Source organism: Topomyia yanbarensis, chromosome 1 (assembly GCF_030247195.1).
Source record: "Topomyia yanbarensis strain Yona2022 chromosome 1, ASM3024719v1, whole genome shotgun sequence".
Classification (NCBI taxonomy): Eukaryota; Metazoa; Arthropoda; class Insecta; order Diptera; family Culicidae; genus Topomyia; species Topomyia yanbarensis.
Genome location: NC_080670.1, coordinates 2,960,657 through 2,986,745, shown reverse-complemented (window position 1 = coordinate 2,986,745; position 26,089 = coordinate 2,960,657). Strand labels below are relative to the sequence as shown.

General features: G+C 36.5%; 1 protein-coding gene across 9 annotated transcripts in view; it reads left to right on the top strand.

Annotated features, from left to right (window-relative positions):
* Positions 1–26,089, top strand: part of LOC131676612 (neurexin-3) — a 252,382-nt gene that overhangs the window by 152,462 nt on the left and 73,831 nt on the right. For all 9 annotated transcript variants that reach the window (XM_058955779.1, XM_058955780.1, XM_058955778.1 and 6 more), the window contains one exon: positions 21,447–21,596. In XM_058955779.1, coding sequence (XP_058811762.1) covers positions 21,447–21,596 — 150 coding nt within the window. The remainder of the gene's footprint in view (positions 1–21,446; positions 21,597–26,089) is intronic.

Genomic DNA, 26,089 nt, shown 5'->3' with positions numbered 1-26,089 from the left:
AAAATTCATTAAATCAAAAATGAGAAATCGGTAGTGGGAAATGGGTTAAACTTAGAGTTTTGAGTTTAGAACTCAGAATCCTGAACTTAGTAATAAGCACTCGAAATTCGGAATTCAGATCTCAATATTTCCACCTCAGGATTCGGAACTTAGAACTTAGCATTTCGAACTCAAAACGCAACTATAAACTCAAAATTCAATATTGATAACCCAAATCTAAGAATTTAGGAATCATTGCCGAAATATCAGAAATCATAACCCAAATGTCAGAAATCATTTACTGAAAACCCCCATTTCAGAAATCAGTATTCAAAACTCAGAATTCGGAACATAAAACTTAAATTTCAAAACTTAGAGTGTCAAACTGGAAACCAAAACCCTTGCCTAAACCTCAGAAATCTAAACTCGGAACTGAAAACCCAGAACTCAGAACTCAAAATCTCAGAAGTCAGCGCTCAGAATTCAAAAGTCAAAATTGAAAACTTTATTTTTTGAATTAATAGCTCGAAACTCGGAACTACATTTTAAAATCCAAAGCTAAGAAATCATACTTCAGTTTAGTTGTTTATTGGTTTATTTTTGTGTTGATATGTTTTTATTTGTTTGATTATTTATTTATTTATTTTTGTTTATTTGTTTATTTGTTGATTCGTTTATTTTTTTGTATATTTGTTTATTTCTTTATTTGTTTATTATTGTAGTTGCTGATTTGTTTTGTTAATTTAGTGCTTGTTTTTTTTTATTCCACTTGTTTTTCCTTTTCACTTTTATTTCTCTCATTTTTTCTCGTTTTTGTTTCTAATTTGTCGCTGTTATATTCTTTCCTTTTCACGAATTTTTATATTTTTATATATTTTTATTTATCTTTATTTTGTTTTTAAAATTTTTCTTTTTACTGTTCTCTTTCTTTTTATTTGCATCACATTTTCACCATGGGACCATCCATAAATGACGTAGCATTATATGGGGGAGGGGGAGTTTTGTATTTTGTGATGATGTGTGACAACAGGGGGGGGGGGGGGTAGGGGGTCATGTCATGCTACGTAGCCTTTTTAAAGGGGAATAGGGGTTAACCTGATGTCACGACAATCTTACCCGTTTCATCTAACTAACATCGTTTTTGATTTTTTTTAATTTTTTTTTCGAGGACAACGAGGGGGGTGAAGGTTACCGTCAAGCTACGTAATTATCAGGGGGGGCATATAGAATTTTGTGACGAAATGCTAGGATGGGGAAGGGGGGTGTTTAAAATCACTCAAAAAATGCTAGGTCATTTATGGATGATTCCCATGTTCTTCTAACTCTTTTCTACTTTTTTATTTAACTTTTTTAATTTTTCATTTAGCTTTTTTATTTTTCTACTTCTAGCTTTTTACTATTTTTTTTAATTTTTTACAAAGTTTGCTTTACTTTTATTCTTTCTTACTGGACTTCTTTCTCGTTTCCTTGTCCACTTTTCTTTTCTTTAGTTTGTTTTCCTTTTAACCATTTGCCTGAGCCTTTTCTCTTTCTCAATTTTCTCTTAAGTGCGGGTTTTTCCCCAAATTTATATATCTGTACATATATTTTAAATTTACTTTATGTAGTTTTATTATTTTTTATTCGCTTTTAACGTTGGACTTCCTAACTTATTCTTTCTTCTTTGCTTGTTTCTGTTTCATTTTTTTCTGTATTTTCAACGTGTCTACTTATTTTCTTCTGTTTTTTATTTATTTTCTTTCCAATTTTTATCCTATTGCATTTTCCCTTTTTATTTTTCAGTTTGTTTAATGCTCTTGTTTTTTACTATGTTATTTTTATACTTCTTTATTTCTCTGTTAACTTACACTTTTCATTTCAATATTTTACGTTTTCATTTTTTGAATTTTTTGATTTATTTTACTAGTGTTGTTCATTTGGCTTTTTCCTTTAACTTTTTTGCTTTTTCTTTTACGTTTTCACTTTGTTCTTTTTCAATTCATTTTTTTTCTGTTCAACGTTTTACTTATTTTCTTTTCTATTTTTTATATTTTTTGCGCAATTTTTGTTTTTTCATGATTTAAATTTTTCGTAACAACTTTTATATTTTATGACTTATTTATTTTTTTATACTTCTTTAGATTTTAACTTTTTTCCATGTTTTGGCTTTTCAATATTTTTACCTTTAATTTTCTTACTTTTTTCATTTTGGCTTCTTTTCTTTCTTTCTTTTACTTTAGTTTACTTTGTTCCTTTTTACATGTTTATGTTTATTTTACTTGACTTTTTTGTTTTCCTAGTTACTTTTTTTCTTCTGAATTTCTCTGCTTTTTTTCCTTTTAAACTTTTTTTTCTCATTTTCTTACTGTTTCACCTCTGTGCTTTTCTTTAATTATATTCTCTTTAATTATATTTTATTATATTTTCTTTTCACATTATTTTCTTAAATTTAGATTTTATATTTTTTTGTCTTTTCACTTTCGACTTCTTTGTCTTTTTTCCTTAGTTTTTCTGTTTTTGTTTCATTTATATTTTTTTGATTATTTTATTTTCTTTTTTTCTATTCAAGCCTTCATTTTTGGATTCCAATTTTATTTTTTTACATTTTATTTATTATATTTTGTAGAGTAAATGTGTGAGTTTTTTTTACTTTCAAACCGTTTTATAATCATTTTCCTGCTTATTTTTTTTAAATGCTAAGCTTTTTTTCATTTTAGCTGGTACTTCTTTATTTTTTTACTAATTTGCATTTTTACTTCGGTTTATTTATTTTTTTATTTCGATTATAGAGGTTTCAACTTTAAGGTAATTCGTCTCTTCGGGTTAGAAAAATCTCTAACCCTATGTGCGGGGATGGGATTCGAGTCCAGGTGAGCTGCGTACAAGGTAATCGATTTACCAACTACGCTATGCCCACCCCCTTTGGTTTATTTATTTTTACTTAATTTATTTTTTATAAATATTCTTGGCTGTTTTTCTTCTTTTGTTTACTTTTTTGTTCTTTCTTTTTAATATTTTTATATCCTCCTTTTTTATTGTTTTACTTTTGTAATTCATATTTTTTGCTCTTTATTTCTTCATTTGCATCACTTTTTTATGGGTTTCCGCTTACTCTTATCCCCTTTATTTTCTCAATTTTTCACCTTTTCTATTTCTATACTTCTAACCTTTCACTAATTCATCTTATATTTTTTTTCAGTTTTAGACTTCTCATCGTTTTTTTTTCGAATTTACTTATTGGCGTTTTACTTTTTTGCTTCAGACCTTTTATTTTTTTTTGTTTTAATCTATTGTTTTTTATTTAGGTGATGAGCCCATTTTCGCCATGTTTCTATTATCAGCCTACCCATTTGAAGTCATTGGTTAGAGCAGTGTCTGCCATCTTTGATCAACGTATTGAGTCAAATAGTAGCGCAACAATAGGGATACTCGATTCGAGTTTTCGTTCCGCTCAAACACGAGAATTTCACTGTTTTGTGTTATTATATTGGTTCCTAACAACGAAGCAAAGCTGTTGTTGTCAATTTGTACGCATTCCATTGATTGTAGGCCGAGAAATTATTGAATTAGTGAGGAACCCTGCCGAGTAAGGTGAAAATAGGTACTTTATCCTATATTACTTTTTAAGCTTTTTGCTCGTCCTTGTTGTCTTTTAATTATAGAGGTTTTAACCTTTAGGCGGGGTTGAGAATTGAACCCAGGTAAACCGTGTACCAGGTATTCCATTTACCAACTGTGCTATGCCCACTCACTCGCTCTTGTTACTTTTTTGCTTTTTTACCTCGTTATTTTTCAATTTTGCTTTACATTACTTGCTTTTTTTGTTTTCTTTTATTTGTTTAGATTTTTTGCTTTACCTTTTTGTTTTGGTTGGTTTACTTTTTGAATAGTTTTTCTTTTTAACGAACGTTGAAACAAACGTCTATTTTTATATTTTTATTTTTAGTTTATACTAATTAACTTTTCTGCTTTTTACTCTATTTTTTTAACTTTTTCACTTGCTTTACCTTTTTATTGTACTTTTTTTCCTGTTTCTCTTTTTCATTTGTTTTTCTAATTTTTGTCTAATTTTTTGTTTTCTATTAAGTAAGTACCTTCGATTTTCTTTTCTTTTCGATTTTTCTTCTTATTTTTAGTTTTTTTGCTTTTTGATTTTTCTACTTTTTGTCTTTTCAACTGCTCTACATTTGCGCTTATGCGCTTATTTTATTTATTTCTTTATTACTTTTCTTCTCTTGTACCTTTTTAATTTTTAGTTGACAACATTTCTAGCAATTCACGAAACAGAAACCAAAACTATCATTGGAAAAGTTTTCGACAATCTAGAGACGTTCCACTTCAAAGCCCCACCGTGCAGTGCGTGAGAAATAAAGCCCGTTGCGGTTTTGCGCTTCCTCCCGGCTAGTCAGCTCTGTTGTTACATCTAATGAAGGCTGAAACGAGCTGACCGGCAAAATATCGAGTGCTGTCTTCATTCTAAGGCACGTGCACTCCGTTCAACCGAAGGACGGTCTTGTTAAGTGGTTTTCAGCCCTGTCTCGCTTCGTTCCGGCCAATGTTTGTTTACCGAAACAGGAAATTAAGCTTTGTCTTGTATCATCATGACCCCTCGGAAGAGCTAACAGCTTCCAAAATTAGGGTTAGATTTTCATGGCGGTACGGTATTTAGCTCGAGCCGGACCTAGGGCTAGAAAGCGATGTTCCGGGCACAAAGGTGGTACTCAGTACTGGGCTGGCAGCTCAGTGGCATGTACCGTGGGTAGAGGTTTAATTTTGAAAGTTCAACCAAGGATTCTGTCAACTTTTAAATGATGCTGAATCTAATTAAAATCGAGAACATACTTTTCATATACTCATCTGTTGGCTATGCTCCTTTTGATGTAACCAAGGTAATGGAAATGCGCTAGCTGTTACCAAGGTGATGTGTCCAGGCCCTACTTGGAATGCGACTGTCATCCCAAGGGAGGTTAGATCAGATAATTACAGCAACATTTAGCATGGAGATTTCAGCACAAGTTTGGCCCAATTAAATTCGTGTTTCCTATGTGCCTGGATGCAGACTGTATATGTTGTCTCCCTTCCTGGAAGTAACTTTACAATTCGGTTTGATGTTTATATAGTCACAATTCAGAACTCAGAGTACTCGCTTTGCACTTATCGTGCTGTGTACGACTGCACTGTTTCAAACTGAAATTTCTCATACAACTTAATCCAAGCCCCGGCAGTGTATGTCGACTCGTTAGACTCACTACGGGTGCCCCCCATCCGAAATTAGATTTATGGCGATAAAAAGTGGCCAATGCAAAAGTAGTAGTAGTAGCAGCGGCATCAGCAATGGCATCGCCGACCGGAAGAAAGATTTGGAGCGCAGTTGAAACCGTGATAAAACGGAATAAGCCTCCGGTAGGACAAGTGGACTGCCGCCAACAGGGGTCAGTCGTGTCGTCGTAGCTGCAATGGGAGAGGGGGGGGGGGGGGGGGTGTTCGCCGTCAGAGCTTCAGCCTACCGGAAAATTGCTGCGATAAATCTTTTTCGGTCCCGCGGTGGCTGATTTATTTCGCTGTCCTGGTAGTATAAGACCTCGTTTGGCGGGACAACGTGTCACGACGGGATGGGAGCGCGGAGCTGTGAGCTTTGATTGTCTATTAGTGATGAACGAATGTATTCCGAGACCGCAACCGTACAAAATTCGTAAATCAGCGAACAGGGTGAATAGGATTTTTTCTTTGGTTTTCGATAGTTGAGGTAAAGCGATTCAATATCGCGAAGCAAAGTGTACCGGCATGGCATGCTTTGATAAATACTTTTTCGTTTTCAGAAAGTCGATCAACGTCGTTTCGGAATAGGAACGAAATGATCAAAAGGATAGTGAGGGTAATGCTTCCAGAAAGACTTTTCTAGGTCTGGTATAATATCTATGCAATACGAAGACGATCCCACCGAAAGCAGCAACTTACTGTTGGGAGGAATTTTTTTAATTCAACTTTGTCGTCTTCTGGCTATATCCGATGTTCCATCAAATTCGTGAATACCATCCGTCTCAGTGGTTCGAGTTTTTTTTACGTAAAATTTTCATCCACTTTGCGTTTGGAGAATCGAACAATTCGCAAGCCGTATAATTCCATCATGTTTTGACCTTGGCTGACTCACACAATAACAATCTGAAAGCGAGATGAAATCCAAGTCGGCTATGGATATCACCCACCGGATCGCATGCCCGTCCATTCCTTTGTCCGGTGGTCGCCTTTCAAAACGAAGCGAGAATGCGAAACACTCGAGAATCTAGCGCGCACTCTGGGGAAAATAAATAGAAAGCTTTTATTTGAAATCAGCAACCGGGAAAGTGGATCTCTGGCGGAGACGACGTTGCAGTACTGGCACGGGCATGTTATTGAAACTAGCTTCGGTAGGTACCGTGCTGATGGCCGACTGAGATGCATTATTGCATCTTCGTTGCCCTGCTTTCATGAGTAGGACAATTGTGGGGGCATGACAGTAGACAGCCGGACGGTGGATTGGAACGAGTTCCACGGTTAGGGCTGGTTGGCCGGGTGATCGAAGGAGGCGAAATACCAGCCTGCTGCGAGAGCTTTGTGCAATCATTCAATTCCGCTTACACACAAACAATAGTAAGGGAAGAAGTTGAATTGTTGGAAATCCTTCTAGATTTTTAAATGGAACGTTTGCTGACTGTAACGACAGTTTACCTGGTGTGACAGTTGAATAGGAAGAGGCAAAATATTCGCGTTCGTTTCGAGTACAGTAAATTTGTGGCAAAACCTTATTCTAAATTAAAACTTATGTACTAAAATATCACAGAAGTATGTTTGGTATACAGTTCGATTATTTAAATATGTTACGAGTTAACCTCAAAAATAAAATGACATTACAAGAACAATTAGGGGCAGAATTCCCATGAACGTGAATAAGTTTGCAATTGTGTTTCCCGAACTAAATGAAAGAGAATTCAAAGAATCCATTTGATCTGTACTATTAGAAGAAATGTATAATTTGTTAAATGTAAAAAAACATCACGACGTATTTTACAGATTTTACACATTCTGACGCGCAAAATAAAATAATGTGTATTGTCTGTACGCATATTTTAAATGTTTACATGTTCTTGAATTTATGTGAATTGTGGCACTCTTTATGTGAATTATGTGAGCCGTAATGTTAAACGATGTGTGATGTGATTCGAATAGTGACCAGCATTAGAGCGGAGATGGCAGCGAAGTCGGATGGCTCTTCAGAACTGTCCTGTATCATATTATGATGTAGAGAATTTGCTGGATATTTGCTGTGGCTCAGAGTCAATACGGAGGAGTTCGAGCAGCTCATCATTTCCTGCTCGCGTTGATGTCTTCCGTGCTCCGTGTGAAAACGCCACGATGCTGCTAGGATCGGTTAGCAGTTTGGGAAGTGACGGTCGATGCTCCAGCCACGAAAAGTGCGATGGAAGATTCATTTGAAAGGAAGTTTTGAAATCCGAAATTGTGCCTCTAACTCAGAAGAAGTTCTGCGACGCTTGGGTGAACCAATATTGGAGCACTTGATCCGGTTTCATGAAGATAAAACAAAAGACAACGAATAGGGTAGAAATGGGATGCAGCTGGTGTAAAGTCCGGAAATTATCGACCTTCCACCTTTGTAGGTGTTGACTATCTTGGACCTAGGGAGGTGAAGTTTCAGTGTCCCAAAGTTCCAGAGTTTCAGATTTCCAATTTTCATGAACCCAAAATATCGGTGTCCAAAAATCCCAGCGTTCCAAAATGTCAGTCCTAAAATTGCAGCATTCGTCAATTCCGGAGTCAGAAGGATCGAATTCCATATATCCAGACTCCGAATATCATCAGAACATAATAGCTCAAATCGCACGTTTCTCATGTTGCTCGGAGATTCGTACCTTGCCGTAGAATATCTTCTCATCATTTTTCATGGTGTATATTTCAGGCTGACAAAATGGGAACTGCCAAATCCGGATATATTTTTTCTTTCTTTGTAATAAACCCTAGACATAGTCTCATACCTCTTTCTTATTATTTAGTATAATTTCCCTAAAGGGGATCTTGCAGTGTAAAATTAAAAATCACGATACTTGTTTTGCATTTTTAAGTATATAAGAAGAGAAAAATATGCTCATGAAAGGATTTTCTTGAATTTGGTTTCATTTCTATTGCTAGAGATCATCGGACGGCTTTTCATGTGTGGTTGATAAAATCAGATATTCAATGTTGTGCCTTTGAGAGCAGAACCTAAAGAACGAAATTAAAATTTCGAATCTGGCATCTAGAATGTAAGATTGCAAAACCCAGAATCTGGACGCTAGCGTTCTGGAACTTGAGAGGCCTGCATTTAGATTCTTAAATGCGTAATTTAGCTAGAGATTTAATATCGGGATCAAGAGTACAAGAGCCCAGGTGTCTATGGTATGAGAGCTAAAGAGTCCAAAAGTCGAGAGTCTGGGAGTCCAGAAGGCTAAAATTCCAAGTGTCCAAAAGCACAAGAATCTAAGAGTTGAAGAATCTGAGAGTTTAAGAGTACAAGAGTCTTAGAGTCGAAGAGGTCCAAGAGTCCAAAAGCTCAATAGTTCAATAGCCTAAGAGTCCAACAATCCAAGAATCCCAGAGTCCAAGAATGCTAAAATTCAAGAGTCCATGTCCAGTCCTGGAACTAGAGTCCAAGAGCTTCATAGTTGAAGTATCCAAAAGTCCAAGAATTCAGGAGTTGACGAGTCCAAGAGCCCAAGAGTTCAATAGTCCAAGAGACCAAGACTTCAAGAGTCCAAAAGTTTAAGAGTTCAAGAAAGCAAGAATCCTAGAAAGCAAGAATTCAAGAGTCTAAAACTCCAAAAGTTCCAAAATCCAAGGTCCGCAAAATACAACAGTCCATGTGTGCTAAAATCCAAGACTTCGTGTTCAATAGTCCAAGAATACAAGAGTCCAATAATGCAAGAGTTAATGAGTCAGAGAGTTCAAAAATTCAAGAGTCCAAGAACCCAAGAGTTCAAAACTCCAAGAGTCCAAAAAAAAAAATGAGAGTCTTCATGAGTCCAAGAGTGCTAAAGTTAAAAAGTCTAAGAGTCCAAAAGTTCAAAAGTCCAAGTCAAAGAATGCAAGAATCCAAGAGTTCTAAAATCCAAGAGTTCATGAGTCCACGAATTAAAAATCCAAGCGTTCAAAAGTGCTAACATCCAAGAAAGCAAGAGTTAATGCGTTGAAGAGTCAGAGAGCCCAAGAACTCAAGAGTCCAAGTTCTTTATAGTTTAAGAATCCACAAGTTTTTGAGTGCAAGAATTCAAGAGCACAGTGTTCCAAGAACTCAAGAATCCAGGAGCTTCATTGTTCAAGAATCCATGAGTCCAAGAATCCAAGAGCCCAAGAGTTCAAAAGTTCATGGCCAAGAGTGCAAGAGTCCAATAATACAAGAGTCCAAGAATTCAACAGTCTAAGAACCCAAAAATTCAAAAATCCAATAGACACATTCTTTCGTGATGTTTACAACGATTTGACGAATCTTCATTCGACAAATATGTTATAACTTCATCAAATGAACGCCTGCATCAAAATTTTTTACAGATTCGGAGAGTAGACAAAATTTCACGAAATATTCAATCAACATTAACTGAATATACTAGAATTTGATGATTTGACTTTTATTGAAATACGTTGAAAGTTCTAATTTGTCACGTCACGTTACATTATCGGTCATAAAACAATCCTCTTCCAGTATATTCAGTTAATGTTGATTGAATTTTTCCGTAAAATTTTGTCTACTTTCCGAATCTGTAATAAGTTTTGATGTAGGCGTTCATTTGATAAAGTTATAACATATTTGTCGAATGAAGATTCGTCAAATCGTTGGAACGTCACGAAAGAATGTGTCAATATTCGAAAAATACAACAGTCCAAGTGTGCTAAAATTCAGGATTCTTAGTCTAAGAGTCCAAAAATTCAAGAATGTGTGCTAAAATCCAAGAGTTAATGAGTCCCAGAGTGCTAAAATCCAAGAGTCTTCATGAGCTCAAGAGAGCTAAAATCAAAGAGTCTAAGAGACCAAAAGTTGAAGAGTCCAAGAGTTCAAGAATGCAAGAGTCCAAAAGTTCTAAAATCCAAGAGTCTAAAGATGCAAAATTCCAATAGTGCTAAGATCCAGGAGGTCACGAGTTTGTGAGTTCAAGAGTCAAAGAGCCGAAGAGCTCAAGAGTCCAAATGCTTTATCGTTCAAGAATCCAAGGGCTCATGAGTCCAAGAATGCAAAAGTCCAAGAATCTAAGAGCTAATGAGTCCTAGAGTCAAAGAACCCAAGAATTCAAGAGCTGTATAGTTCAAAAATCCAAGATTCCGACAATACAAGAGTTCAAGAGTGCCAAAATCCAAGTGTCCAAGTCGGCGGTCAGATACTGATGAGACAAAGTCGAAACTTTAATCTATTACTTACGAAAAAATAATTGCAGATATGGAATGTTTTTATATAATTTCTATGTAAATATATGTAAAAATTCTGTCAAAACTGGTGAAAATGGAGCACCCTGACCGCAAAAGGCAGGTCGAAACTGTTTCGATAAAAAAACAGCCAAACCCATAAAAGCCTATGCTCAGAGCAATGACCGACCTCTCTGTGTGGTTGAAGGGGTCCAGCTAAAAACGATGCATATTCAGGTCTCTATAACTCTTTCGAAAAGGCAAGTACTCAAATCATAACCGCTGGCAATCGGCTGCAAATTTGACCGGTGGGTAGTAGTTGCATGTTCCTACGTGTCATGCAGCAGCAACTTTTGATGAGTTCTGCCAATGGTTTCCACGTGTCGTGGGGGGTGGGCAAAATTTCATTTCCTATGCACGCAATCTTTCACTTTCATCAAAGCAACCTTAGCGTATGTATAGAAAATCAATTCTCGGCGACATGACATGTCAAAACTGGCACAGCGATGGAGTGCCATCTTTCGGATCAATTATCCAGTTGTCAAGCAACCGAATGCCGTGTCCCAATGATTGCATTCAGTCGGGCGTAATTCAAATCAATGGCTAGCGGTTTCGTACTCGTAATGGGTGAAAGATGGGTAAACAGTGCTGCAGTGGTTTTGGGAGGGTGATAGATACCATAGTTTAACTACGCTTTCGGTGGAAGTTCTGTGCTGATGACATTGATCAACCATGTTGCGTGTCGTAGATGCATTTGCTGTGGTGGTTCCACTGGTTTTCATGCTTCGATTCACTTCAGCTGGAGCTTTATTGGGTTGACAGCTAATGCGTTAGGAGTGTGTGTGTGTCTATAGGCATATAATCATGGCCTACTTTCATCAAATAATATCTATTAGTTCATAACCTTCTGCTAATCCGATAAAAGTGAATAACTTTTCAATCGCCATAGGAAGAAAATTACGAACGTACCCAGAATATTAAACCAACTCATAAATTAAATTTCCTATAAAGAACTGCCGATGGAAGGAACGGTTAACTGCCGTTCGCTCATTAAAAGTGGGGGTGGCACATTAAAACCCACTCGATTACGATTAGCTGCTGCTCCGGGGACCTTTTAGACTAGCAATTAAAAATTAAACTGCCTGCGTTCACCTACCGGTAGAAACCGCATTTTTTGTGTGCTCCATTCCGGGGTAGAGCTACCAATCTGGCAACACGGTCGACACGACCATTTGGAAAAGCTCAACCATGGCCAAAAGAGGGTTCCTTAAACTTTTCAATAATAAACTGTTTTATATTCAAAACGGTTCCCCACTATTTTTCCCTCGACTTCATCCGACGTGGCCGTGCACTGCTGCGACTTTGAGTTCTCTTCTCCGGATCTAGTATGTATAGTAGAGGGAGCTAGCCAAATGGCTGAATGCCAAATTTCATTATGTTTTTTTTATGATCCCTATACGATTATTTATCGTGTGCGCCGCCGTTTCGGTCTCCGATTGTTGAGCAAATAGTCACGAAACAGACAACTGGGTTGGTTTCACTGATGCGTGTTTTTAGTACACTAATAAATTGGGGTTTTGGGGGTGGTTACAAACCTGACCGGGAACCCGGCGACTTGCGAGGGCGGCTCCGAGTAACGATAACAATTATGAATGGGTCCCCGGTGTGATGAATTATCTTGTTTTGATTCGTTGAGCGGATTGTTCCGCATCCTTATCTTGGATGAAAATTTAAAAAAATAGGATGCTGAACCCGAGTAATGAATTGAGTACGATCGGTCATCATAACCGATCAAGAGTTGTGTTAGTACCTCTAACACCCGCTAAAAGTTGGCTAACTCGCAGTAAGAGAATCTATATTTCTAGTTACTGTTGAAAAGGCGATTTTATTTGATAAACTTTTTTCCGCTAACATGACCTGATTATTACTTAACAAATGTTTCAAACTCCAGGACTCCATACAGGATCAAAAACCGAAATTATTCAACCGACAGCGAAAACCTTAAATACATACTGTTGCCATTTGACAGCCTACCGAATTTTGTGATATAAAGCCTCAACAAGAGGTATAGATCGTAACCCTCCAAAAAATGAGTACCAAAGAAAAATAAAATTCATGCATTTAAGGGTTAAGTTAGGATAACAACGCATTTGTGCCAACCTGAAACATCTTATTCAAAGCTGTCAATGCTCCTGCTTGAGCTGTATCTAATCCTGCTCCAGCTGTTTTCAGGAGTCCATCCAGCTGACCCATAGCTGATTTCACAAATGGGGCTGCGCTCCGTTCCTCAATCGTGTGTTTGTTGTTGTAGTATTTCTGAGCAATAGAATAAAAATTATTTTCTGTTCTTTTCGATTGAATTTAAAGATTACCTCATTCCCAATCATTTCTACTGAATGTGCAGTGGAAGACGTCATGGAAATAATCAATACTGCGCTAACGAAAATTATTTTTAGCTTCATTTTGATTGGCTTTAACTGTTCTGGAGACCGTCTCAAAAATTTTCCATGATTTTCAATGGATTTACCGTCACCGAAAAGGCTAATGTGCATGTTGATTGATTTTAAACGGTATGAATTATTTCTACATTATTTTTAAATTGTCGGCGGCTTTCAAGTATCAGCCGTTGTGGAGTAGCATTTCATGATTAGTGCAGGTATACCGAATGCTTGATTGATTCGCTACGGCACCACGGAGTGGATTGCTATCGCATTGTTCGCTTTCTCCCACTGATTTTTAATTTTATTTTTTGGGATAAATTAAAAAGAGCAGTTAAAGATTACAAACGAACGACTTAAGGCCTTCTGCTGCAGAACAGCTATTAGTAAGAACGGTATCGGTTATTCAAATCATAATGTCATCAAAATTAAACCCATTTATCCAACTTGGTTCAGAAAGGTACACTAATGGTACATTTTACCCATTAAATAAAAATTTTCTAGGCCATCAGATAGTCGTCGAACAATTTATAAATGGTTGTGAATTCCCTCGAGAAAGGTCACCTGAAATGTCGAAAACACCGTAAACCGAAAAGTGTATTAAAATTTAACAGCCAACCAAATCACGTAATTTTTTTGAAAAGAATTCAGGAATTTAAAGAGATCGGTTTTTTAATTATAGGCTGCATAGAGTAAGTTAGAGTTTAGGGATTAAAGATTTATGAATTTCAATATTGAAGCTCTTTCAGTTTTGGGATCAACGATTTTTGAGTTCCAAGATTAAGGATATATGGACGTGTATCGAGGATCATAGACCAAGGAACCAAGTTTCAAAATTATGAAACTTGGTTCCAAAATCAGAGATTCTGAATTAGTTATGGAATTTGTGTTTCGAGTTCGTCTCATCAAAATCCGACACTAACTTAGTGACAGGAGTAAGCTAGCGCCGGATTGAAGCTAGCTCCAGAAAACAAAGACACAGTTTGTGTTCCTGAGCAAAACCCTAGTCAAGCGTGATGTCCAGCTAGAAAAGCATTTTAAGCTGGTGGTAAATCGAAACATTTGGTTTGGCTTAGCAAGCCAATGTAAGATGCACTATGTTATATTTCTCCTTTGTGGAGAACAAGGTAGGGGCTATGTACTTTTTACACAGAATGTGCATGCGAAATTTGAAAAAAATCGGTTAAGTAGTTTTTGAATGGCAGTTAATGCTGCAAATCGTGTTTTTCCAGAGACGTTTTACAAAAAGTTTCATCACCGAGTTGCTTGTCGAAATTTTTGCATGAAAAAATACAGAATGTTGTTGAAATTATGCATTATAACATACAAAAGTTTGTATGTTATAATGCATTTTTTTTCTTGCTGAAACCCTTAATCCACACCCCTTATTGTATTAATTCCTATATAAAACTGTCCGGGAAGTCGGATGAAGATAAACAAAATGACTGCACGAAACATGTGTAAACGGGTGCCCAGTTCCCAGAACTAAAGTTTGTAGTTAATCGGTTAAGGAGGTCCTCTTATATAATTGTGTAAAAACTACCTAATGTTCGATGATTTTTTTGAAGATGTAAAATGACTTCTGCAAAATTTTCACGTGTAAGGTGCCAAAAATGGCGTCCAAAAATTTTGATTTTATAGATGAACCATTAATAAACTTTTTTACATTTTAACGACATTTAATTAGTTAGAGATTACTTGGTAGGGAAAGTTATGAAAATTATAGTCACAGTACTTAAGTGAGAGCAAGGATGTGAAGTATACGGATCGGAAAACTAGAAGTGGCAGGGTCATTAGATCAGGCTTAATATCTAACGGGCTTAACTTTTGTCTTCTGCTGAGGAGGATCGAGCTTAGGCATCACAACCACGAATCACTCGAGTTCACCAGCATGTCTCTTGGCATAGACAGACTTGTTCATCTTGACCGTGAGAACAGACAAAAGAAAAGCCACGTAAGATCACCCTAATAAATATTTTGCAGAATAGCGCACCTTTCTAAGTCTTTTTACTGCTTCTAAAAATGATAAAACATTAGGTACTTTTTGCCACAATTATATAAGAGGGCCCCCTAAAGAAAAAGACTGAATGCGCCGTATCAAAACATATAGTTCTTATTCATGAAAACCCGAGCAATTGATTACAGATTGTTAGAATGACCGTACAAAACGTGTGAACCCATTTTACCCTACTTCTTATATCTCGTGTTTACAGTTGAACCTGACTACATTTCGAAAACAGGCTGAACGCGATTTTTTTGTTAATAAGAATTGCTACCTTTCATCAGTTGCATTCATCCGCTTTCCGAAAATTACAGCCAGATTAACTTCACATTTGAGTTATGAGAGGAGCTTAGGGTAAAACGGGTACACATATTTTATATGGACCAAGCAGTTTTTATTCTCAGATGATACGATCCTCAAAAACGCCGATCAGCCATGTTTGCTTTGATTTCAGTGGGTAAACAAAGTTGTTCGCTGTCATTTTTCTGCCCCGCAGTTTGCTGCATGCTTACCTCACTTCTCACCTAGTTACTGCCGAAGACGAATCACCTTAGAACTCTAAGCACCTTGGACATTCTAGCTACCTTCAATTTATACCCCGGACTATTTGACATAAAAATTACTTTTTATCAGCCGCTTTCAGCCTCTTCCTAAAGTGCGGGGTTAGTATAATTTCACACTTTTATTAGGAGAAGAATTGGGGTTAAACGGATAAACACGTTTCGTACGGTCATTCCAAGCAGAGTTAAAAATATTCAAATTCATTGAATGAAAATTGATCATATTCAGCCGCATTCATTTTCAATATTCAGTGACGCAGCTGAAAACGTCAAACGAACAGACCGCCCATTCATCCATGCAGATTTTCATTCAGTTCCGATTATTACACGAAGCGATCGTGCAGCAACGAATCAAACGCATCAAAGTAGGCCCTGGCACAATGTAAGCGATGATGATTGTCTTATCGGCATTTGAAAACATTTTCCTAGATAATTAGTGTAATGAATATATTGTGCGATATTCAACTGAATGAATGAAATGGATAGTTGAATGAATTTTTTTTTCTATTCACCGCGAGTCGCAACAGGTTCATTTTTGGCCGTCAAAAAAGAGCTTCGATTATTTTTAACTCTGATTCCAAGTATGTTCAAACGATTCCCTGAACTGTTTTACTTAAGCAAAACTACTTTAGTGAGCCGCTTTCAGCCTCTTTCTGAAATGATGGGTAAGGTATAACTTTACCCATACATTATATGAAGAATTAGGGTAAACGGGCGTACAAGTTTCGTGCGGTTATTCTAACTATCTTCAATCGATTTCTCAGATTATTTGCATAATAATTGCATGTTTTTCTCAGCCGCATTCATCCTCGTTCCGAGAAGTGCAGCCAGGTTTAACTTTATACTCTTGAGTTATGGGAGGAATGTGGAGTAAAACGGGTACACATGTTTTGTCTGGTTATTCTAACTATCTTCAATCGATTCCCTGGACTATCCAAGATATTTTTTTTTGTAAATGGAATAAGGTTTATCTCTACACTTGTATTATGTTAAGATTTGGGGTAAAACGGATACAAACATTTCGTGCGGTCATTCTCACTATCTTCAGTCGATTTTCCGGAATTTTTCACATTAGAATTACTACTTTTCATCGAACTCATTCAGCCTCGTTTCGAGAAGCACAGCCAGGTTTAACTTCACACTTGAGATAGGGGAAAGAGGGTAACAGTGGAACTATGAAAACAATACGTTTTCATAGTTTCACTGTTACCCTCTTTCCCCTATGGGAAGAATTGGGTTAAAACGGATACAAACGTTTCATTCGGTCATTCTCACTATCTTCAATTGATTTCCCATAATTTTTTGCGTAAGAAATACTACTTTTGATCAGCTGCAGTCAACCTTTTTTCTGTAATGTAGAGCCAGGTCTTACTATATACTTGAGTAATAGGAGGAATTGGGGCAAAAAGAGTACACCCGTACCGATCGGTCAGTCTAACTATATTCAAAGGATAACCTGGATCTTTATACAATGTTATCAGTTTTGATCATCCGCATATAAAAATATAAAAAGAGGATTAACCTCAAACTTTAGATAGCCGAAGAATTGGGGTAAAATGGGTGTGTATATTACGAGAGATTAATCTAATTATCTTCAATTGATTATTTGGGCTTTTTTATATAACAAGTACTAATTTTAGTCAGCCATGTTGAACTTTCTTCCGAGTTATATATTAAGTCTTGAATATAAACTCAAACGAAAGAGGCTATTGAGGCAAAACCAGCATGATAGCGTAATCAAACCTTTTCAATGTCAAATGTCGCGTTTTGGGTTCATTTTTCCCACTGTGCATTGTGTCTTATGGAAACTCGAGATTTCTCGTCTATCAATTCGCCCTCTAGAAGTGTTTAGTTGCACCTTTTTTATCGGTGAACTCAATACAGAACTGATTTTCGTTGGATTGCACTATACGTTGACGTTTCGGTTGAAACAGTCCTTTCTGAAGGTGGGTGTCGCTTAAATACTTGCGATATATGGCTATTTTCAGTCTAAAATATGTTCCTTGCACTAATATGCATTATTGAGCGCATTGTAAAATTGGTATAGAAATATAGGAAATCGAAAGAAAAACGACACACAGTGGTCGGAAAATGAAAAGTGGTATTATTTATTATCCTTCGTTTTAGAGTTTCTGTGCCTTCAGAGAAGTTGCTGTATATCACCTAGCGCTTTATTTGATTACATCAAACCATTTGAAAATTCAATAGGGCGTAGGGTTGTGGTACCGGTAATACCGGTACTGAAAATCTAGGGAATACCGACCCATTTTTGGTACCGTAATACCGGTACTGAATAAAAGACAATAAAAATTTGCTATGATTTTTTTATTAGCGAAATTCTGATTGGTTTCCATTATCTACTGGGTGGCGCGTAATAAGACTATGGCTTAAGTCATGTTTATATTCGGTTTGCTCTTAAACCTTTAACTATAAAAGAACGAACAGCGATTTAGTAGCTAACCATTTTAGACTTGTCGAACTGCTTCAAATGGGGCGATTTGTAATTATTGGTGATCGGAAAAATCAGCAAAACTCTATAGTTTACAGGAAAGCAAGGAACCTTGGTATGCATTAGAGAATAGTAGGCAAACGACATAAAGGTTACAACTTACAAAAAGCAAGAGAGGAAATGCGAGCAACCTGCCATTCTCGCTTGGATTTACTGTTGTTAATAGTGTTTCTTACATTTACCATCTGTTGGAGTCGACGAAAGTCGCACCGCAGTTATAGATTTCAAAGTGGCCTAGATTTCGAAATAAAAGATGGTGCCGCATACGAAAAAATATCTTCTGTGAAATGAGTAAATGAGTCAGTCGAAAAATATCTTCTGTGAGTCATGCCATTTCGAAGCAATTAAAAACAATAAACATGTTTTTTTGATCTGCACAAATCAATCATCTGAGAATAAGGTCATCAGTTTGAGCATTCAATTTCACTTTGAAGCTTTTTTTTGAATTTTTTTGAAAAAAAATATTCGAGTACCGTTACTTTACCGGTACTGAGGGATTCAGTACCGTAGTACCGGTTCTCGCCAAAAAGGGTCGGTACTGCGAACCCTAGTAGGGCGGCGCTTTTATCAATTTTTCAATAAAGCTAGACACAAATATCACTTTTCGAGAAAGTTTTAGGTTTTATCATTTGTAATTTATCTTATGAAGATGCATATTTTGTTGGTCGTATACATCTCGAGCTGATTTTGGTTTTCTCCTAACAATATATTAAAATTATATGGTGAAGAAATACTCTGAACAATTTATTAGATTAGATTAAAAATAAGCATGCTTTGGGTAAAAAATTAACTTCAAAAAATCCGCCATGTTTCAAATCTGTAGGACCTACATATTCGTATCTTCAGAAGATATACTTATAATCATCGAAGGTACTATCTTTTTATCCAGTTCCATTAAAAAGTTGACAAAAGCGCCGCTTTAGCGACTGAATTACTATACAATAACGACAACAACAAAAACAATCAAAACAAAACAATAAAAACTTGAATTGATTAAGAAATGTCTTTTGGATTTCAGATCTCTCAGTTCTTTCGAATCTTTTATTCATTCAATTGGTTTTTGTATCTTTGGATATTTAATTTCCCGATCTTTGTAGTTTGGGTTTTTGACTATGTGGACCTTCGATAATTTATCTGTTTGGATTTAAATTTCGTTTTATTTCTAAAACATCAGATTTTTGAAACTCGAATTTTTTAATCTTTGAATATTTGAATCCATGATTCGAGTTCACGCTAAACACACAAAAAAACCGGAAGCAAAATTATATGAGAGATACGAAATAGAAATGTGACTGTACAGAATCCCGAGAAAATTCTCATGGGTTCAAGCACCATGCAACCCCATAAAAATACCAAGAACATGGTCCGCGCCAAATTTTACAACCATCAAAACACCATGAAATGGCCTCAAAAACCAATAAATAAACCAGAATACGGTTTTAACTGGAATCTTCCGGACCATGGTGATGGTGTTTTCATAGGTTGCACCCTTTCCGAACACTATCAAAACACCACACAGTGGGGGTGAATTTGGACCATGAGCATGGGCTTTTCATTTGCTCGGGACTCGACCCATCTTGATTAGGAACTCGAGAACACGTTTTTTTTTCACTCCCATTGACCGGTAGTGCTTTCGTGGATGGAAGAAACTTGTCTGCACCTATTTATCGATATACGCATTTGTTTGATTTAAAGATGCAAACATTATTAGCCCTGGAGATGGAAGGTGATAGCTTTTTTATACGCCCAACGAACCATTTCAAGAATGCCTGGTCGTACACGTACCTTCTGAGGTCCTTTTCATGTGTAATGAGCTCCGCATTAACCCATTCATGCCCATGTTGTTTGTGGACAACAACGTTTTTAAACAGCTATAACTTTTGATTAAGGTAAAATTTGCTCACAAAAACTAGTAAGGCTAATAAATGTGACTATTGCCTTTCATTTGAGTATTAATAGTTGCAAGGATCAGCTCTAGAACTGAAGTTATTGCAATTAGTCTGATTGGATTCCGATGGAGCAGTGCTGCCAGGAACAGTTTACGTTGACGACGGAAAATGAATTTTTCATATATCATCATTATGTTGCAATATTATTGAAAATTGATAAAACTTATCAATTTAGACTGTCTTTGGCTACATTTTCCACGCAATTGGACTATTGTAAATATTCTAGGAGAATTGTATTGAGCATTGGAAGATAAAAATTGAGCAGCTTCTAGCACTGCAAAGGAAGCACCTATCTTTATGAAAAAAGGCTTTTCGTGTTTCTTGACCCCACTGTTCACAAGGAAAAATAGTTTTGAAACCCTGCATGCACTAGAAAAAAGTTGGGCATGAAAGGGTTAATATATTCGCGTAACATTTGAATACGTGTAACTGGCATACATTCAATTCAGAAAAAAAATAATATGGAACGATCCCACCAACGTGCGGCTCCTAATCAGTTAATTGATGACATTTCGACGAGTGTCTTTTCTATCATGGATCAACCAAAGCGGTGAACCAGCTAGTCATACTCAGATGGCGCTACAAACATCTGCAACCTGTTGGGCAACCTTGTTCCCAAATTAGATTTTGTTACAGCATCAGTAACTTGAGAAGTATACCCATTTCGAATCTTAATACCCTACCCAGACAAAGGTGTCATGACTATCACCTAACAATGAGAAAACTTTTCTCCTCCGGCTTAGAAAACCGAAAAGTTAAAACATCAAATCACCTGTCGGAACAAATGGACTGCCACCGAGACGACCCTTGATCCTATTAGGCAAATTCATATCCGGCCATATTTTTTTTGTTCCCCTTCCCTTTCACCGTTATAGACTAGCCACTGACAATAGTGCGGAATGAACAGTTATCCAACTAATGGGAGACCGTTAGTCATTTGCATTTCATGAGAGAAAGAGAGGAAACCAACAGGAAAAATAAATTGAAAATTATGTTCTAATAAAGTACACAAGTGGCCAAACAAGTGCTTGTAACGAAGCTCTTATGTTCAACTCAATTAAAATTTAATATCCTTCAGGACCTTTATAATATCCAGCTGAAGCTTTGCTGACAGGCAGGCAGACAGAAGCAGGAACGGAACACTCGAACCTAACGAATTGAGATTCAAACAGCTTGACTGGTTGACTGACAAGAACCGACAGGAACACATGCTTTTGCAGCACACTCGAACCGGCTTTTCTGGAGTGCACGCTGACTCGTGTACCCTCCGGGATGTGAAATTATTCGATAGATGCATTCAACTACTATAGCTATATCTACTGCGAAACTACTTGTCAAAGTTATTTTTAGACATGTCATTCTCACTGCTGCAACAGCAGTCGCCCTCAAAAACCGTTTTCCCAGCCCTGAACTCGCACAATCAAAGTTACCGTGGCAAATAATACCCAGTTTCTATACACACACATAAAAAACTATACGAACAGGCAGGGTAAAATAAGTGGAAGTTTTTCCAGCGTGGAATTTTATTTGAATTTTAAACTAAGCACCTTTTCCATCTCTTTACTCACCATTTTCTCCATTACTTTTTCTTTCTTTCTTTCACAGATAAAGCCCCTTCGGAAGCGACCTTCCGGGGCACGGAATTTCTCTCGTACGATCTGGGCCAGACCGGTGGCGAGCCAATCGTTAGCGCACAAGATGCCATCACCCTGTACTTCCGAACTCGCCAACCGAACGGACTGCTCTTCTACACAGGTAAGCGCTTTTAATTATCCCCGCCGGCTGACTGGCTGACAGACTGACGGGCGAGTTTCCTTTGTACTATAGAGCAATGCTAGCCCAAGTTTTTTTTAGGACCACCAGTAAACATTCCAATCGAAACGTGTCATATTTTTTTCATCAAAGGAAAATACTAATAGCTCGTTTGAAAAGTCATATGTCAATTACGGACAGCGTTGAACTGAAAATAGATCTTTAATTCAGTCAGTTTAGTTACCTTTGACTTGAATTGTGTAGGAAGGAGTGGATATTTGTTGGCAATTGGTATTTGTTTTCATTTTTCTCTTACGGAAAACGTGATGAAAATAATCCCCACGGGTACGGAGAAAAGTGTCATGTCCGGCAACGAAATCGACGGAGGCGGTGTAAAAAATTCAAAATGCATTCCCACGGTTCACATAAACTAGGCTTTCTATTCTACGAATAGCAATTTTCTGTGACGTTAGGGAAATCGTGGAAAAAACAAACGATTTTTCCGGAAGTTGTAAATTGGCAATATTTTAGCTATTAAGCTAGAAAATGAAAATGTCCATCGAAGCAATTGTGTGAATTGTATCATAATTAGGCTAGACACTATAAGTAATCAGTTCATCTAGATTATCAACAAAAATAGGGAAGTTTGGATGCATACCATGGCACAGATATCGAACCGTAATTTTCTCTGCCCAGCAAAGGTTTTAGTCTTCGGCATAGCTTCTGTGTGATCGATCAGATGCCGATCACGCATTACACCACAACTAATATTAATTTCATCTAATTGTTTTCGCTAACGATTTCGATGACCCTCAGTGGTCCAGTTTTGGGAAAAGCTGGGCAAAAGTCAATATCTCGCGACTGTAGCATTTTAGGCTAGTGATGTCTTCAGGGAAGATTCTGTACTTATACATCCCCATTTTTTGCCATTTACAGATCAATGATTAATCGCCCTTGAAGTGAGACTCGAATTTTTTTTTCAAGATATCTTCGGCAAAGTTTTCGCAAATTGATTGAAATATCAACCATTTTTTTCAGGAAAAAAACCCTACACAACGGTTTTTACTTAATAATTATTTTCCTTGAACATGTTTGACATGTTCTTCAAAATTGTTCCATACTATGATACGCAAAAAATCTCTTAATATTTTAGTACACTAGATCTTTACAAGTTATTTGTTCTACGCGAAAAATATATATTTTTTCCGCAAAATTACGAATAACTTCTGTTCCCCAGCATACTCCATGACAAAATCAATTACACCCAGGGTAAAAAAACCGCGTTAATTGGAAAATCCGCGTAAAAAAACGCGTTAATTCGAAAATGCGTGTAAAAAACCGGGTTAATTCGAAAATCCGCGTAAAAAAACTCAGCAAAAGAAGTTTGCACGGATTTCGCAATTAACACGGTTTTTGCAAAAATATTCTAAGTTCTTTTTGAATGCAAAAAACTGCAAAGACTTTTTCCTGAAAAAATTTCTAAGTCCTTTTAAATGCAAAGAACTTAGAAGAATTTTGGCAGTTTTTATTTTGCGCAATTAACACGGTTTTTGCAAAAAATATTTCAAGTCCTTTTGAATGCAAAAGACTTAGATGATTTTCGGAAAGATGGAAGAGACGGGTTTGAACTCCTTATCACACGCACCTCAACAATATGGGTATTTTCGGAATGGTCTTGACGAGTAAGTGCCAGAAATTTATGTTTGACGCTATTTTGAAATCCAAGATGGCGACTTCTGGTTTAATGAAATCGCTATAACCGAATCAATATGGGTGTTTTCAGAATGGTCTGAACGAATAGGTGCCAGAAATTTATGTTATCTTCCGGTTTAAGTCACCATCATAGATTTCAAAAGGGAGTCAAAAATCAATTTCTGGCACCTACTCGTCAAGACTATTCCGACAATAACCGGAAGCCGCCATCTTAGATTTCAAAATGGCGTCAAACGTGAATTTCTGGCATCTACTCGTCAAGACCATTTCGAAAATACCCATATCGCATGGGTTATAGCGAATATAAGCTGCTATTGAATTTTTAGTTGATCCGACCTCTGGTTGGTAAGGGTTCCAGCGTATAAAAAAATCAGTTCATTGGTCAATTTTTTTAGAAAGATGGGTGAAGCGAATTGATCGAAACTTTTGTACATTATACTACATCATTTCAATAACATTCTGTAATTTTTTTATGCAAAAATATCTTCTAAGGCAATCTTCTAAGATATAATATGCAGTTGCGTATTGTATCGCCCCCTCCCCTTACCCTTTCACATTCCCCCTTCATCACCCCCTCCCCTTGGACCGACCTCACCCCTGCATACCGAAATATGATAAAGGATTTCTGACATATCCATTATTATGACGAAGAGCACAGACTATATGGCCATATAGTAGGCGTTGCTTTTTTGTGCCCTCTTTGGCAATTCAAAGTTGCAGTTTTGTGCGATCGTGATCCTAAATCAGCTTTCAGTCGAGATGTGCAGAAAGAACTCGTTATTCGCTATATTTTAAATTGCATTTGTGCATCAACACCCATTAAATTAACCTAAACAGATAAACAGTATGAACGTTGGGATAAATAACACGTTGAATTATCTGCTTTTGAAGCGAAATTTGCTTCAGTGTCGAGGGTGCTTCAGTGAAAACGGAGGAAAAAGTAGTGAAGACAGGCCGGCCATCTGTGACTTTCGAGGGGTCGCAATGAGCGGTGAAAAACAGAGATGCTCAGAGATTAGCATAGCGGTATAGAGCTACGACATGCAGCGTCTATCCAGTTCAGAGCTGATATGGCAATGAGTCTGCAGCAAAGCTTTTTCGATTTGTCGTTGAAAATCCTCAAAAAGCCTGTGATTGATTTGAAGCATACAAGAAAGCAGAAATGCATTCATTGCCAATCAAGCTTACTCCCGAGAAGGGCGTTTTCTTAGTGATTGACGGTGATTTTAATAAAAATCAATATAATTTGACGAGATGTATAATAGGGTGTCCCAAAATGACATCATGTTAAAAAAGTCATCGGGCTCACTTCTTAAATGAAAGGTTAGGGTATCAGGACCACTTTCTTCTTCGGAGTGAATTTGTTAAAACGCTCCCTACTAGTGGCGAATTTTGATTTTTTGTAAAATGGGCCGATTTTGGGTAAAATTTTAAATTCATGCTTGTTGAAGTGCTCCTGAACTGTCTTAGATTTTTTTCAATATTTTTTTATTTTTCTGGAGATCCAAATGGGGAAGTTTAGTTATTTAGTTTTCACAAATTGTGGATTATAAGAGCGGCAGAGCCTTTAAAGCATGGTAAAAAGTTTAATTTTTTGTGTTTTTCATTAGTTTCTCTTCAAAACTAGGTATCTACAAAATTTTAAAAGTATAGGAAACACTTCAAATAGTTGAGCCAAATATAGGGGCGTATTTTTGCTGAAGAAAGTGTATAGCTACGGCTAATGGGGTATGAGTTATTTAAGTTTTTGCTAGATAACCTCTTGATATTTTATGCTATTCATAAAAAATAACACTGTTCTACAAAATAAAACAATTTCAGTGTGCTTAGTCCGCATTTTGTTTTTCGCAAAATAGAAGGAAAATGATGAAAAATGGCGTTTTCTGCTTGTCTCTACTACATCAGAATCGGTTTCTATGAGCATTTGACGATTTTTTTTAAAAATCATTTAGTATATTAATAACCAACTAGTGGGATTGAAAATCATGAAAATTAAACAAATATGTCGAGTTAGTGACATGTTATGGCGTATATGTGCATGCCGAATTGGTTAACGTATTCAGATTTTGTATATAAAGTCTCATTTCCATGTTAAATACCTTAGAGTGAAAAAAATGCAGAAGGGTGGGGTGAATGGTAAAAAACTGATCTTTACGTTTTAGATCACGCAATTCCGAAACAGTCAATTTTGAAGGGCTTTGTATTTTCGAAAAAGTTTTACAACAGAATACAGCGTATCTTCTAGTACAATAATTTTGGTGAATAAGCCTCCAAGAATTAATTATGGAGAATTAACTTTTCAGAACATAATTGAAGATTTGGCATCATTAGTAAAGTATCATTATTTTTATAATTGATGGTACAACAATTCATCAAATTCTCATTAAACCCGATTCTGACGCACTAAAGACAAACAAAAAACGCCGCTTTAAATCATTTTCCTTCTATTTTCCAAAAAACAATATGTTGTCTAAGCATATTTGAATTGTTTTATTTTTTTGAACATTCTTATTTATGATGAATTGCTAAAAATGTCGAAGGTTATATAACAAAAACTTATATAACTCATAACCCATTAGCCGTAGCTATACACTTTCTTCAGCAAAACTACGCCCCTATATTAGGTTCAACTATTTGAAGTATTTCCTACACTTTTAAAATTTTGTAGATACCCAGTTTTGAAGAAAAACTAATGAAAAACACCAAAAATTACACTGTTTACCAAGTTTTAAAGGCTCTGCCGCTCTTATAATCCACAATTTGTACAAACTAAATAACTAAAC